At 35.1% G+C, this 16,461-nt stretch overlaps 2 protein-coding genes across 2 annotated transcripts in view; both read right to left on the bottom strand.

Moving 5' to 3' along the window:
• The window catches only part of DACH2 (dachshund family transcription factor 2), a 373,931-nt gene that overhangs the window by 351,071 nt on the left and 6,399 nt on the right, over positions 1-16,461 (bottom strand). The window lies entirely within an intron of this gene.
• LOC118026076 (actin-related protein 2/3 complex subunit 2-like) lies at positions 6,301-8,134 on the bottom strand. Its single transcript, XM_035028826.1, is given in 2 exon segments — positions 6,301-7,236; positions 7,994-8,134. Coding segments are annotated over 2 exon segments (891 nt in total). The 3' UTR covers positions 6,301-6,486.

The following is a 16,461-nucleotide window of genomic DNA, read 5'->3' as shown; positions in this document are numbered from 1 at the left end:
AGATAGTACTCTTTGTACTCTTCATGAAATGTGTTCTGTCTTTTTTATTACTATTGGTTAAGTCATTTTTTTTTACGTGAATCAGATGATGTCATTTAGAAATGATTTTATTAGTTTTTGGTTTTTAAAATCCAGACTTCTACATGTGAGATGGTTTTAATTTTAACTGGCATGTCATTTACAAACAAAAATAAAGAATAGAGCAAAATGATGCAATGCAAGAGGAGACAAAACAAATTTACTAGGAAAACATTCTCTTATAGAACAATGATCTGTTTTACAGGAAACAAAAATTTGACTTCAAATGTACATAGTGAAACTGAATATAATTGCATGAAAACGTTTATTTTTTCCTAAAACATTTTTCATTCATGAGTATTTTTAAGTTTTGAATACTGTACATATTTTTCAAAACACATGATAACAGCAGCAACTGAAAATGAATGCTCAATTTGGTAGACATGTGTTAAGCACCTCAAGGTAACAAACGTAAGTGGCAAAACATATACCACATATAAAGCTTCACATACACACTTCTATTTAACCAGGGTTATTGTAGTAAACTATCCTTAATAAGATTCATATGCTGTTTATAAATGTTCTGGTATGCATTTTGTAGACTGAAGTGTTACTACATCGCATTTTATTTATCATAGCAAATCAGTGTATTTCCTGTATTTAATTGTAAAAGTTACTTTAGTTTTTGAAAATTATTTGCAAGTATACTTTTCCCATTTGACATTATGCCTTGTTGCCTACTTAGCTGAATATATAATGTTAGCTCATCCAAAGGCTGTCCACATACTTAATTTACTTAAGTATTCATTTTAAGTAAAACTATCACTGTGTATAGGAATTTGTATTTTGGAGGTGACTGATCAATCTATAAAGAAACATTAGGAATTATTTTATTATAAAATGCACCTAGAAGACTTACCTGTGTCTATATTTTTAAAAATATGGTAATATTAGACTTGTGTGCATGAAAGTAAATAAGGTACATTATTGTAGTTTAAAAGTTGTACATGATAAGATACATTTTTAATTTACTGTTTTTTAATTTTATTTAAAAACAATTAATTAACATACAGTGTATTATTAGTTTCAGAGGTAGAGTTTAGTGATTCATCAGTTACATATAACAACCAGGGCTCATTCATCAAGTGCCCTCCTTAATACCTATCACCAAGTTACACCATCCCCCGCCCACTTCCATTCTAGCAATCCTCAGTTTGTTTCCTATATTTAAGAGTCTCTTATGGTTTGTCTCCCGCTTTGATTTCATATTATTTTGTTTTTTCCTCCCTTCCCCTATGTTCATCTGTTTTGTTTCTCAAATTCCACATATGAGTGAAATCACAAGATAATTGCCCTTCTCTGTCTTATGTCACTTAGCATAACACCCTCTAGTTGCAGCCACGTCATTGCGAATGGTAAGAATTCTTTTTTGATGGGTGAGTAATATTCCATTGTATATATAAACCACATATTCTTTATCCATTCATCTGTCAATGGACGTCTGAGCTCTTTCCATATTGTGGCTATTGTGGACATTGCTGCTATAAACATTGGGGTGCGGGTGTCCCTTTGATTCACTATGTTTTTATCCTTTGGATAAATACCTAGTAGTGAAATTGCTGGACCATAGGGTAGCTCTATTTTTAACTTTTTGAGAAACTTCCATACTGTTTTCCAGAGCACCTGTCCCAGTTTGCATTCCCACCAAGAGTGAAAAAGGATTCCCCTTTCTCCACATCACTGATGACATCTGTTATTTCCTGACTTGTTAATTTTAGCCATTCTGACTGGTGTGAGGTGGTATCTCATTGTGGTTTTTTATTTTTATTTCCCTGATTCTGAGTGATGTTGACCATTTATTCATGCATCTGTTGGCCATTTTGTGTCTTCTTTGGAGAAATGTCTGCTCATGTTGTCTGCCCATTTATTTACTGGTTCTTTGGTTTTGGGATGTTGAGTTTGATAAGTTTTTTTTTTTTTTCATTGTGGTATTTTTATTTTATCATTGCTTTATTTTTTATTTTTTATTTTTTTATTATTATGTTCAGTTAGCCACTGTATAGTACCTCATTAGCTTTTGATGTAGTGTTCAATGATTCATACAGTTTGATAAGTTCTTTATAGATCTTGGATACAAGCCATTTATCTGATAAGACATTGGCAAATATCTTCTCCCATTCTGTAGGTTATGTTTTGGTTTGGTTGACTGTTTCCTTTGCTGTGCAAAAGCCTTATATCTTGATGAAGTCTCAATAGTTTCGCTTTTGTTTCCCTTGTCTTTGGAGACATGTGTGAAAAGAAGTGGCTGCAGCTGAGGTCACAGAGGTTGCTGCCTGTGTTCTCTAGGAATTTCATGGATTCCTTTTTCACATTTAGGTCCTTCATCCATTTTGAGTTTACTTTTGTGTATGGTATAAGAAAATAGCCCAATTTCATTCTTCTACATGTGGCTGTCCAATTTTCCCAATACCATTTGTTGAAGAGACTGTCTTTTTTCCATTGGATATTCTTTGTGCTCTGTAGAAGATTAGTTGAACATAGAATTGAGGGTCCTTTTCTGGGTTCTCTATTCTGTTCCAATAATCTATGTCTGTTTTTGTGCCAGTACCATGCTGTCTTGATGATCACAGCTTTGTAATAGAGCTTGAAGTATAGAATTGTGATGCCACTACTTCTGGTTTCCTTTTTCAACATCCCTTTGTCTATTTGGGGTCTTTTCTGGTTCCATAGAAATTTTAGGATCATTTATTCCAGCTCTGTGAAAAATTTTGATAGTATTTTGAATAGGGATTGCATTGAACGTGCAGATTCTTTTTGGCAGCATAGACATTTTAACAATAGTTATTCTTCCAATCCATGATCAGGGAATGTTTTTGCCATTTCCTTGTGTTTTCCTCAATTTCTATCATAAGTGTTCTATTTTCAGCTACAGGTCCTTTACCTCTTTGGTTAGGTTTATTCCTAGGTATTTTCTGGTTTTTGGTGCAATTGTAAATGGGATGGATTCCTTAATTTCTCTTTCTTCTGTTGCACTGTTAGTGTATAGAAATGCAACTGACTTCTGTGCATTGATTTTATATCCTGCAACTTTCCTGAAATCCTGTATGAGTTCTAGCAATTTATGGGTGGAGTCCTTTGGGATTTCCACAAAGAGTATCATGTCATCTGCACAGAATGAAAGTTTGACTTCCTCACTGATTTGGATGCCTTTTCTTTCTTTTTGTTGTCTGACTGCTGAGGCTAGGACTTCCAATACTGTGCTGACCAACAGTGGTGAGAGTGGACATCCCTGTCGTGTTCCTGACCTTAGGGGAAAAGCTCTTAGTTTTTCCTGATTGAGGATGATATTTGCTGTGGGGTTTTCATATATGTCTTTTATTACATTGAGGTATGTTCCCTCCATCCCTACACTGCAGAGAGTATTAATCAAGAAGGGATCCTATATTTTGTCAAATGCTTTTTCTGCATCAATTAAGAGAATCAGACAATTCTTGTCCTATCTTTTATTATATGGTGTATCACATTCATTGATTTGTAGATGCTGAACCACCCTTGCATCCCAGGAATAAATCCCACTTGGTCCTGGTGAATAATCCTTTTAATGTACTGTTGAATCCTATTGGCTAGTGCCTTCATGAGAATTTTTGCATCCATTGACATCAGGGATATTAGTCTGTAATTCTCCTTTTTGGTGGATTCAAAGTAATGCTGGCTTTGTAGGATGAATTTGGAAGTTTCTCTTCCATTTTTATTTTTTGAAAAAAAAAAAAAACTTCAGAAGAATAAGTATTAATTCCTCTTTAAATATTTGGTAGGATTCTACTGGGAAACCATCTAATCCTGGACTCTTGTCTGTTGTGAGATTTTTGATTACTGATTCAATTTCTTTGCTGGTTATGGGTCTGTTCAGGTTTTCTACTTCTTGCTGTTTCAGTTTTTGGTAGTTTCTTTGTTTCTAGGAACGCATCCATTTCTTCCAGATTGCTTAATTTGGTGGCATATAGTTGCTCATATGCTCTTACAATTGCTTATATTTCTTCAGTTTTGGTTGTGATCTCATCCCTTTCATTTATGATTTTATTTATTTGGGTCCTTTCTCTTTTCTTTTTGCTAAATCTGGCTGGGGGTTATTGATCTTATTAATTTTTTCAAAGAACAAGCTCCTAGTTCATTGATCTGTTCTATTGTTCTTTTTATTTATATTTCATTGATTTCTGCTCTGATCTTTATCATTTCTCTTCTGCTGGATTTAGGCTTTATTTACTATTCTTTTTCCAACTCCTTTAGGTGCAAGGTTAGGTTGTGTATTGGAGACTTTTCTTGTTTCTTGAGAAGGGCCTGTTATTGCTATGTACTTCCCTCTTAGGACCACCTTTGCTGCATTCCAAAGATTCTGAGCTGCTGTGTTTTTATTTTGATTTTTTGAAAAAAATATGAATGAATCAATGAATTTTTGTAATTCATCTTTAATTGACCCATTTATTCTTCAGTAGGTTGCTCTTAACCATCATGTATTTGTGTTCCTTCCAATTTTTTTCTTGTGATTGAGTTCACGTTTTAGAGCATTGTGGTCAGAAAATGTGCAGGGAATAATTCCAATCTTTTCCTGTTTGAGATCTGATTTGTGACCCAGTATGTGATCTATTCTGGAGAATGTTCCATGTGCACTCAAGAAGAATGTGTATTCTTTTGCTTTAGGATAAAATGCTCTGAATATATCTGTGAAGTCCATCATGTCCAGTGTGTCATTCAAAGCTTTTGTTTCCTTGTTGATCTTCTGCTTAGATGATCTGCCCATTGCTGTGAGTAGGGTTTTAAAGTCCCCTACTATTACTGTATTATTATCAATGTGTTTCTTTAATTTGGTTATTAATTGATTTATATATTTGGCTGATCCCAAGTTAGGAGCATAAATATTACAATTGTTAGATCTTCTTATTAGATAGACCCTTTTATTATGATATAGTGCCCTTCCTCATCTCTTATTACAGTCATTGGTTTACAATCTAATTTGTCTGACATAAGGATTGCTACTCCATCTTTCTTTGATGTCATTAGCATGATAAATGGTACTCCACCCCCTCACTTTCAACCTGGAGGTGTTTTTGGGTCTAAAATGAGTCTCTTGGGAAAAAATAAAATAAAATAAAATAAATAAAATGAGTCTCTTGGAGACAGAGTATGGATGGGCCTTATTTTTTTATACAATCTGATACACTATGTATTTTGATTAGAGCATTTAATCCATTTACATTCAGAGTAGTTATTGAAAGATCTGAATGTAGTGCCATTGTATTACCTGTAGAGTTTCTGTTTCTGTAGATTGTCTCCATTCCTTTCTCAACCTTGTTACTTTTATGCTCTATTTTTGCTCAAAGGTTCCCTTTAATATTTCTTGCAGGACTGGCTCAGTGATCACAATCCTTTTAGTTTCTATTTTTCCTGGAAACTCTCTCTCTCTTATTCTGAATGACAGCCTTGCTGGATAAAGTATTCTTGGCTACATATTTTTCTCATTTAGCACCCTGAATATATCATGCCACTCCTTTATGGCCTACCAGGTCTCTGTGGACAGGTCTGCTGCCAGTCTTTGTGTCTACCTTTGTCAGTTAAGGACCTCTTGTCCTGAGCTCTTTCAAGATTTTCTCTTTATCTCTGAAATTTGCAAGCTTCACTATCATGTGTTAAGATGTTGACCTATTTTTACTGATTTTGAGGGGGGTTTTCTGTGCCCCCTGGACTTGAATGCCTGTTTCCTTCCCCAGATTAAGGAAGTTCTCAGCTACTTGTTTATTTGTTCAAATAAAGTTTGAAGTTCTCAGCTTCAGTTTATTTGTTCAAATAAACCTGACCATCTCTCTATTCTTTTCCTCTAGGACCCCTATTATTCTAATATTATTTCAGTTTATGGTATTGCCGATGTCTCGAATCCTCCCTTTGTGATCCAGTAGTTGTTTTTCTCTTTTTCTCAGCTTGCTTATTCCCACTCACTCTCTCTTCTGCCCCATTTATCCTAGCAGTTAAAGCCTCCAATTTTTTTACGATAGATTTTCTTTATTAATGATCCCAACCGTATTTCTTTGATACAGGAGTTTGAACTCAAATATTTAGGAGAAAACAAATTAAGATTGCATTATCCTGCAAGTCATTATCCGTAACATACTGCAAAGTGTAACAGCTTGGAAAAGAGGGAGGAAGGCAAGGGGAGTTAGGGAGTGAAAGTAAAGAAAAGGAATTAAGTTGATCAAGTGGAATTCTTTTTTTTTCTTTTTCTAATTCTTGAGAATTATGAAGTCCTTGCAAGCAGAGCTTGTTTCTGCAGATTATTTTCCAAACGTGTACAAAATGGAACCAAAACGGAGAATCCCTTAAGTACCTGAAGAGGTGCAACATTAAAAGCTACAATTATCCAGTAGCAAGTGTTCCAGCCTTCAGATGCCACCCACCTCCTCTTCCTGTTCCTGAGAGTTAGTGGGATGGAAATGTCTTCCTTGTGATTATTTTCATTTCTTTCTTCTTTGCATCTGGACATACATGATACAGTACCTTGAGGAAGTCAGATGATTTTGCCCACATTAGGGTGTGAATATAGGCTTTAGAGCATTTGATGTGGTAGTGCAGATAGTCCCAGAATATGTGGATCAGGTTGATGGTGTTGTCTGGAACACTGACATTGGTGTGGCAAGGGAACAGCATGAAGGTAATGGAGCCAATGTTGTCACCAATGGCAGCATTGGTGTCTTTAAGCTCCAGAGGAGGTTCCTTGTGGCTAAAGAGGATCTGTGGGGCTGTGTGACTGGTTCTGCAGCCTTCTTTGAACTCCTGCATGAATACTTTTCCAATGACCACATCATCATCATTCTTAAACACTGTGCTGAAGACTATTGTGACTCTGTCCTTTTTAGATTCAACATACATGGTTTCATCATCCCTATAATGGATAACTGCTCTGTTCTCTCCTTCCTTGACTTCTTCTTGGAACTCAAAATATTTCTCAAAGACAGGAGTAAAACAATTTCGTTTCAACATGGCAGCCTGATGCACAAAGGAATCTTTGGATGCCGGGAGATTTTTAAGGTCATATAGCAAAGAGCCATTGCAACCCAATTCAAGATTTAACAAGAAACTCCCGTACACCCTCTTTAATAACTCATCAGCACCATGCACTTGAAGTTACTTGTAGAATTTCAAAGAAATACTGACCATAATTTTGTTTGGTCCCATTTAGATTTGACAAGGCAAGAAACAACAAATGTTGGAGAGGTTGTGGAGAAAAGGGAACCCTCTTACACTGTTGGTGGGAATGCAAGTTGGTACAACCACTTTGGGAAACAGTGTGGAGCTGCCTCAAAAAATCAAAAATAGAGCTACCCTATGACCCAGGAATTGCACTCTTGGGTATTTACCCCAAAGACACAGATGTAGTGAAAAGAAGGGCCATATGCACCCCAATATTCATAACAGCAATATCCGCAATAGCCAAACTGTGGAAAGAGCTGAGATGTCCTTCAACAGATGGATGAATAAAGAAGATGTTGTCCATATATACAATGGAATATGACTCAGCCATCAGAAAGGATGAATACCCAACTTTTACATCAACATGGATGGGACTGGAGATTATGTTAAGTGAAATAAGTCAAGCAGAAAAAGTCAATTATCATATGGTTTCACTTACTTGTGGAACATAAGGAATAGCATGGAGGACATTAGGAGAAGGAAGGGAAAAATGAAGGGGGAGGAATCGGAGGGAGAGATGAACCATGAGAGACTATGGATTCTGAGAAACAAACTGAGGGTTTTAGAGGGAAGGGGGGTGGGGGGATGGGTTAGCCTGGTGATGGGTATTAAGGAGGGCACGTATTGCATGGATCACTGGGTGTTATATGAAAACAATGAATTGTGGATCACTACATCAAAAACTAATGATGTATTGTATGGTGACTAAAATAACATAAAATAAAATTTAAAAAATATTTGAAATATGATAGAGGATTCCTTCAAAATCTGCAAATGTTACTTCTACTTCTTCTGATTTGTTATTGGCAGCCACATTCTTGAATTTGAGTGTGAGACTCTCCTCAATGATGCAGTTGTTCATCTCTAACAGGATCATGGTGGTGGTTGCCCCAGGAAGGGGAAGGAGAAACAAGTAGAGCCTCCATTTTTTACTGCATCTCAGAAATAGCCTTTTTGATTTTTTTTTTTATTTTGACCTGATTAGATTTTAGTTCTTTCATTTCTCCAGTAAGGGATTCTCTAGTGTCTTCTATGCTTTTTTGCAAGCCCAGCTAGCATCTTTATAATCATCATTTTGAATTCTAGTTCTGACATCTTCTTATTTCCATATTGATTAAATCCCTGGAAGTGAGTACTGCCTCCTGTTCTTTCTTTTGGGGTGAGCATCTCCATCTTGTCATTATGTCCAAAAAAAGAATATCTTATTTCAAACAAGACGTAAAACAGAACACAACAATAAACTATATCCTGGGTGTATTTTGGTCTGTTTGTTAAAGGAACTAGATTCCAAAATAAGAAAGAAAGAAAAACTGATTATATATATATATAATTGAATACAATGAAAGGAAACCACAAATGAAATATATATATGCATATACATATATATAATTTTAAAATAACTATAAAAAACCTAAGAAAGAATTGATAAAATAAAATAGCTGAAAAGGAAAATAAATAAATAAATAAATAAAAATTAAAGATAAAACTGAAAGACTAATGAATAATAATAATTTAAAAACCCCACTAATGCTATATATTTTCCCCAGGAATTGGCGTTTTGCAGTTCTCTATGATCAGTAAACTTGCTATTAGTTGGATGTTCCTACTGGTCTTCTGGAGGAGGGGCCTGTTGCTCTGATTCTCAGGTGTTTTTGCCTGGGTGGAATTGCACCCCCCTTGACAGGGCTGGGCTCAGTGTAAGTGGTTCCAGATTGCACTATGTGGCCTTGTTTTGCTCCCTGAAGGCTTTCAGCACTGATGGGGGGATGAAAATGGTGATGCCCCAATCTGTAGCCCCAGAGCTAAATGTTCATGCCCCCCACTCTTCAGTGAGCCCTCACAGAAAAGCAGTCTATCACTCATGTCTCCCTGGTTTTCATCTGAACTCTCTATTCACCCAGCCTGTGACCAAGGATTTTTATCTAAGGCATGTGACCCCCCCTTTCAAGTCTCCAAACTTTACAGACTCCTGCAGTGTGGACCCGCACCCTTCCTCCTTGGAGAGGGAGGGGATCTCACCATTCTGTCTTTTGCTGTGCCCCTGCTCAAAGAGTGGTCACCCAACCATGCAGTGATTCCTGGTTTATGGCAACACCAAGCAGAATGCTGGTGCCTAGATTCACTGTTTACAGCCTGCTTCCCTGCTCCAATGCTTGAGAACTCTGCTTGACTCAGGCACCCCCATTCTTTTTGTGTCACTGGGGATCCTGAAACTATGCTCTTCCACCTGGGATTCTGCCCACCTCACCACCTGAGCACCTTTCATGCAGGAGCTTCCCCCACTGGAGCAGACTTCTAAAAATTCCAATTTTGTACTCCACTGCTTTGCACTCCTTACCCCTGTGGTTTATCTTACTATATATCAACTTGGATTCCCATCTCTGCACCTCCTACCTTGCAAAGAGTGGTCAATTTTTCTATTTGTATAATTGCAGCAGTTCTTTTTCTCAGAACTCTGGTTGATTTCATAGGTGTTCAGAATGATTTGATAACAACCTAGCTGAATTCCAGGGACCATATAAAATTAGGGTCCCCTAGTCTTCCATCATCTTAACTCTTTTCTCCCTACTGTATGTTTTTCCTGAATAATCTATTTCCTATTCCAAAGCAAGCAGGAATAAAATTAGGTTAAAAGTAAAACAAAAAAAGATAGAATATTATGAAAAATTATATGCCAACAAATCCTGGAGGAAAATGATAAATTCCTAGAAATATAAATTACCAAGACTGAAACAAGAATATAAAACTTGAACAGATTAATAACCAGTAAAGAAATTGAATCAGTAATCAAAAATTTCCCAACAAACAAAAGTCCAGGACCAGATGGCTTAACAGGCCAATTCTACAAAGTATTTAAAAATGAGTTAACACCTGTTCTTCTCAAACAATTCCAAAAAAATAGAAAAGGAAGGAAAGCTTCCAAATTAATTCTATGAAGCCAGCATTACCCTGATCCCAAAACCAGATAAAGACACCACTAAAAAAGAGAACTACAGGCTAATATTCCTGATGAACACAGATGCAAAAATTCTCAATAAAATAGTAGAAAACCAAATCCAACCACACATTTTTAAAAAATCATCCACCACAATCACGTGGGATTTATTACTGGGTTGCAAAGGTGGTTTTATAATCACAAATCAATCAATGTGATACATCACATTAATAAAAGAAAGGATAAGAACCATATGATCATTTCAATAGATGCAGAAAAAGCAACTGACATAGTACAACATCCATTCATGATAAAACCCTCAACAAAGTAAGGTTAGAGGGAAAATATCTCATCATAATAAAGGTCATATTAAAAAAAAAAACGCAGCTAATATCATCCTCAATGGGTAAAAATTGAGAGCTTTTCCTCTATATTCAGGAACAAGACAGGAGTGTCCAGTCTCACTACTGTTATTTAACATAGTATAGGAAGTCCTAGCCACAGCAATCAGACAACAAAAGAAATAAAATGCATCAACTCATCAAGAAAGAAGTCAAACTTTCACTATATGCAGATGATATGATTCTCTATAAAGAAAACCCAAAAAACCCCACCAAAAAACTGCTAGAACAGATACATAAATCCAGTAAAGTCACAGGATACAAAATCAATGTACATAAATCTGTTTCATTTGTATACACCAATAATGAAGCAGCAGAAACAGAAATCAAGGAAACAATCCCATTTACAATTGCACCAAAACCAATAAGATATATAAGAATAAACCTAACCAAAGAGGTGAAAGACATGTATTCTGAAAACTATAAAACCCTGATGAAAGAACTGAAGAACTGAAGATGACACAAAGGAATGGAAAGGCATTCCATACTCATGGATTTGAAGAACAAATATTGTTCAAATGTCTATACTTCCCAAGCAACCTACACATTCTCTACAATAAACCATGTGCTGGGCAATAAAACAAATGTCAATAATTTTTTTTATAAATTGAAATTATGCAAAGTGCATTTTCTGACCACAATATAATTAAGTTAGAAATTAATAAAATAGAAAAAATTGAGAAATTCATAAATATGATTAAACTAAAAAGAACTTAAAAAAACATGCTCCTAAATTACCAATGGGTGAAAGACAAGATCATAATGGAAATTAGAAAGTCGTTTGGGATGACTGAAAATGAAGACACAACATGCCAAATATTTTTAATACAACTAAAGAAGTGATTAAATGGAAACTTATAGTTGTAAATAACTATATTAAATATGAAGAAGGAACCACATCCTGTGTTCATGAATTCAAGACTTAATATTGTTAAGATAGCAATACCCTTGAAAGCAATCTACAGATTCAATTCAACTCCTACCAATATGCCACAGCCTTTTCTGTGGAAATGAAAAATACAATTCTAAAATTTATATGGATTTGCAAGAGGCCCCAAATAGGCAAAACAATCTTGGAAAAGAATAAAAAAGATGAAAGTCTCAAACTTACTCCAGTGCTGTAGTAATCATAACATCTTGGTACTTCAAAGAGGATAGATATTTACATCAATGGAATAGAAATGAAACCCAGAAATAACCCATACAACTGTGGTGAGTTGATTTTCAATAAGGGTGTCAAGACTATTCAGTGGGGAAACAAAGATTTTGTCCAATTAATAAAGCTCGGAAAATAGAAGCTAACTATAAAACTTTTAGAAGAAATTATAAGGGTTAACCTTGATGGTCTTAGATTTAACAATGGTTTCATGGATATAACATTGAAAGCACAGCAATGAAAGTAAAAAATAGATAAATTTGAAATAATTATATTGAACATTTTTGTGCATCAAACAACACTATTAAGAGAATGAAAAGACTATCATGGAACAGGAGAAAATATTTACAAATCACAAAATTGATGTGAGTCTAGTATCCAGAATATGTAAACTCTTACAATGGAAAAACAAACAATGGACAAAGGAGTTGGATAGACATTTCTCAAAAAAAACTATATGCAAATAGCCATTAAGCACATAAAAAATGCTCAATGTCATTAGGCACTAGTGAAAATTTAACCAAATCCACAATGAAATATCATTTCACACCCACAAGGATGGCCAGATGAAGAGAAAAATAAGTGTTAGCAAGGATGTCAAGAAGTTAGAACGTGTATACATTGCTAGTAGGACTGTAAAATGATGCAATTAATATTATTTAAATGTCCATGCCACTCAAAGCAATCCACAGATTCAATGCAATCTCTACCAAAATGCCAACAGGATTTTTCACAGAAGTAGAACAATAATCATAAAACATTTATGGAAGCACAAAAGACCCAAAGTAGTCAAAATAATCTTGAAAAAGAAGAATAAAATTGGAAATACAACAATCTCAGATTTTAAGATATACTACAAAGCTGTAATAATCAAAACAGTATGGCGCTCACACAAAAATAGACCCATAGATCAATGGAACAGAACAGAAAACCCATAAATAAACCCATGCTTATATGGTCAATTAATTTTTGATAAAGGAGACAAAAATAAAACAAAAAAAAGAGGGAGACAAAAATGTACAATGAGGAAAAGACAGTCTCTTCAATAAATGGTGCTAGGAAAACTGGACAGCTAAATGCAAAAGAATGAAACTGGACCATTTTCTTACACCATACATAAAAAATGAATTCAAAATGGATTAAAGACCTAAATGTGAGACATGAAACCATAAAATTCTCAGAAGAAAACATAGGCAGTAATTTCCTCAACATCGGCTTTAGCAACATTTTTCTAGATCTGTCTCCTAAGGCAAGAGAAACAAAAGCAAAAATAAACTATTGGGATTACATCAAAATAAAAACTTTAGCACAGAGAAGGGAACTATCAAGAAAACAAAAAAGCAACTTACTGAATGGGAGAAGATATTTGTAAATGATATATCTGATATGGGTTAATATTCAAAATATATGAAAGAACTTACACAATGCAACACCCAAAAAACAAATAATCCAATTGAAAAATGGGGCAGAGGGCCTGAATATACATTTTTCCAAGGAAGACATACAGATGGCCAATCAACACATGAAAAGATGCTCAACATCACTAAACATCACAGAAATGCAAATCAAAACCACAATGAGGTATTACCTTACACCTGTCAGAATGGGTGGTATTACAAAAGACTAGAAACAACAAATGTTGGTGAAGATGTGGAGAAAAAGGAAACCACGCACACTGTTGGTGGAAATGTAAATTGGTGCAGTTGCTATGGAAATCAGTGTGGAGATTCCTCAAAAAATTAAAAATAGAAATACCATATGATCCCAAAATTCCACTAAGGGGTATATATCCCCCCAAAAATGAAAACACTAATTCAAAAAGACATAGGCATCCTATGTTTATTGAAACATTATTTACAATAGCTAAGATATGGAAGCAAACCAAGTACCCATCAATAGATGAATGGATAAAGAAGATGTGGTACACACACACACACACACACACACACAGAATGGAACATTACACAGCCATTAAAAGGATGAGATCTTGCCACTTGAGACAGCATGGATAGACCTAGAGGGTATTATGCTAAGTGAAATATGTCAGACAAAGAAATATAAATACCATATGATTTCAGTTATGTGTGGAATCTAAAAAAAAGAACAAATGAATAAACAAAGAGAAAGCAGAGTCAGACCTATAAATATAGAATACAAACTGATGGCTGCCAGAAAGGAGGGGTTGGGGGGCTGGGCAAAATGGGTGAAGGTGAGTGGGAGATACAGGTTTCCAGTTATGGAATGAATAAATCACAGGAATAAAAGATACAACAGAGAAAATGTTGTCAAAGGTATTGTAATAGCATTGCATGGCAATAGGTAGTAGCTACCTACACTTGTGGGTGAGCATAGCATAACATGAAATAACTTCCTACAAAGAAAAATGCAGAACAAGATAGCTTCCCTGAAGAATTCTGCCAAGATTTAAAAGATGAACTAACACCAATTCTACACAAACTCTTTCCAAAATTAGAAGAGGCAACATATTCCAGCTCATTCTAAGAAGGTATTATTCTGATACTAAAATCAAACAAATACATCATAAGGAAATTACAAAAAATATATCTTCTAAATCTAGATGCAAAAATCCTCAACAAAATACTAGCAAACCAAATCCAGAAACATATAAAAAATATTATACACCATGACCAATTAAAATTTATCTCAGGAATGCAAGAATGGCTTACCATGGAAAATGACTTAATATAACATAACATAACATATCAATAGATTAATAGACCAAAACCACATTATCATATCAATAGAAAAAAAAGGATTTGACAAAATACAACACCACTTCTTACCAAAAGACGCTCCACAACTAGAAATACAGGGAACTTAACATGACAAAGGGCATATTTGAAATCTTACAGAACATCATAATTAATGGTGAAAAAGTAAATGCTTTCCCTGTGAGATCAAGAAAAAGAAAAGGATGTTTGCTATCGCCACTTCTGTTCAAAAATGTACTGGAAAATCTAGCTATAGGAATTAGTCAAGTAAATGAAATGAAATGCAATGAGATTGGAAATAAATACGTAAAACTATCTCTATCTGGATAGTTGTGGATGACATACTCTTGTATTTAGAAAATCCTAAAAAATTCAATTAAAAACATCTATTGAATAAAGTAGATTGACAAGATTGTAGAATAAAAAAATCAATACATAAAATAATTGCATTTCTGGTGTACCTGAGTGTGCATCTGACTCTTGATTTCAGCTCAGGTCATGATCTCAGGGTTGTGAGATCAAGCTCTGCACTGGGCTCATGTGCTGGGCATGGGGCCTTCTTAAGATTCTCTCTCTACCTCTCCCTCTGCCTCTCTAAATAAATAAGTAAATAAATAAATAAATAAAATAATTGTATTTCTATAAACACTTAAATAGAACAACTCATGAAATTGAAAGAACATTTCATTTACAATAGAAACAAAAGAAATACAATACTTAGGAATAAATTTAATAAAAGAAGTGAAAATTGTATACTCTAAAAATTACAGCTGTTGCAGCTCAATAAATTAAAAGACAAATAGCCCAATTAAAACATTAGCAAAGAGGGGTTGCCTGGGTGGCTCAGTAAGTTAAGCATCTGGCTCTTGGTTTCGGCTTGGGTCATGATTTAAGTGTCCTGGGACTGAGCCCCGTGTCAGGCTCTGTGTTTTATATGGAATCTGCTTGTCCCCGTCCCTCTGTTCCCCCCCTTCTCTCTCTCTTTTAAATAAATAAAATAAATAAAATCTTTTAAAAATTGAACAAAAGATTTGAATAGACCATTCTCCAATGGCATATAAATATGGCCAGTAAACACATGAAAACATGTTTAACATCATTATTCATCAGGGAAATGCAATTCAATCCCACAATTACAGTTTTCTGGAAGTCGTCACTCCTATCTTCACAATAGGGAAAACCAAACTCAACAAACTGAAAATCAAGATTTTTCTTAGGTCCATCAGAGAATTGAGGTCCCAGGGTGAAACTCTGCCCTCAAAATTGTAAAGAAAAGTGAATACACAGAATCACATCTTATGAGACCAGAAACCTAGGAAAATAATCTACCACTAGAGACAATAACCATGGTAGAAAACTTAAACTGCAATTGACAAATTACCAAAGGCTCAGCGTAGACAACCTTGGGAGTTAAACATCAATGAGAGACAATCTTAGAGGGGGCTTACACTTTCCCAGGTTTTACCTCCAGGAGACCTACAAGGTTCCCATAGTGAAAATCAGAGAAAAATATCCTAGCACTTTTGGCAGACAGAGGAGAAAAATACCCATTCTGAAGTATGTCCAGAGTATTTCATTCTTTTAATAAAAAATGCCTTCAGGGAAACTATATTACCAGAGCCTAACTGACTGGGCTTTTACAAGAAACTAACTGACCTGGGGAAGGGAAATATCCACCTCTAGTTACCCTTGAAAAAAATTCCATGTCTAGATATATTAAGAAGTAGTGTCTAGGGGCACCTGGGTGGCTCAGTCCTTTAAGCATCTGTCTTTGACTCAGGTCATGATCCTGGGTCCCTCTGCTTGTACTGATGCTTGTACTGTTTGTACTGTACTTGTACTGATGCTGTACTGCTTGTACTGATGCTTGTACTGATGCTCCCCCTGCTTGTACTCTCTCTCTCCCAAATAAATTAATAAAATCTTAAAAAAAGTAGTATCCAAAAATACCCAAGGTCCACAGGGGAGAAAAAAGAAAAT

Source organism: Mirounga leonina, unplaced genomic scaffold (assembly GCF_011800145.1).
Source record: "Mirounga leonina isolate KUSES-001 unplaced genomic scaffold, KU_Mleo_1.0 Mir_204, whole genome shotgun sequence".
NCBI classification, from domain to species: Eukaryota; Metazoa; Chordata; class Mammalia; order Carnivora; family Phocidae; genus Mirounga; species Mirounga leonina.
This window is presented reverse-complemented; position numbering and strand designations above follow the sequence as displayed.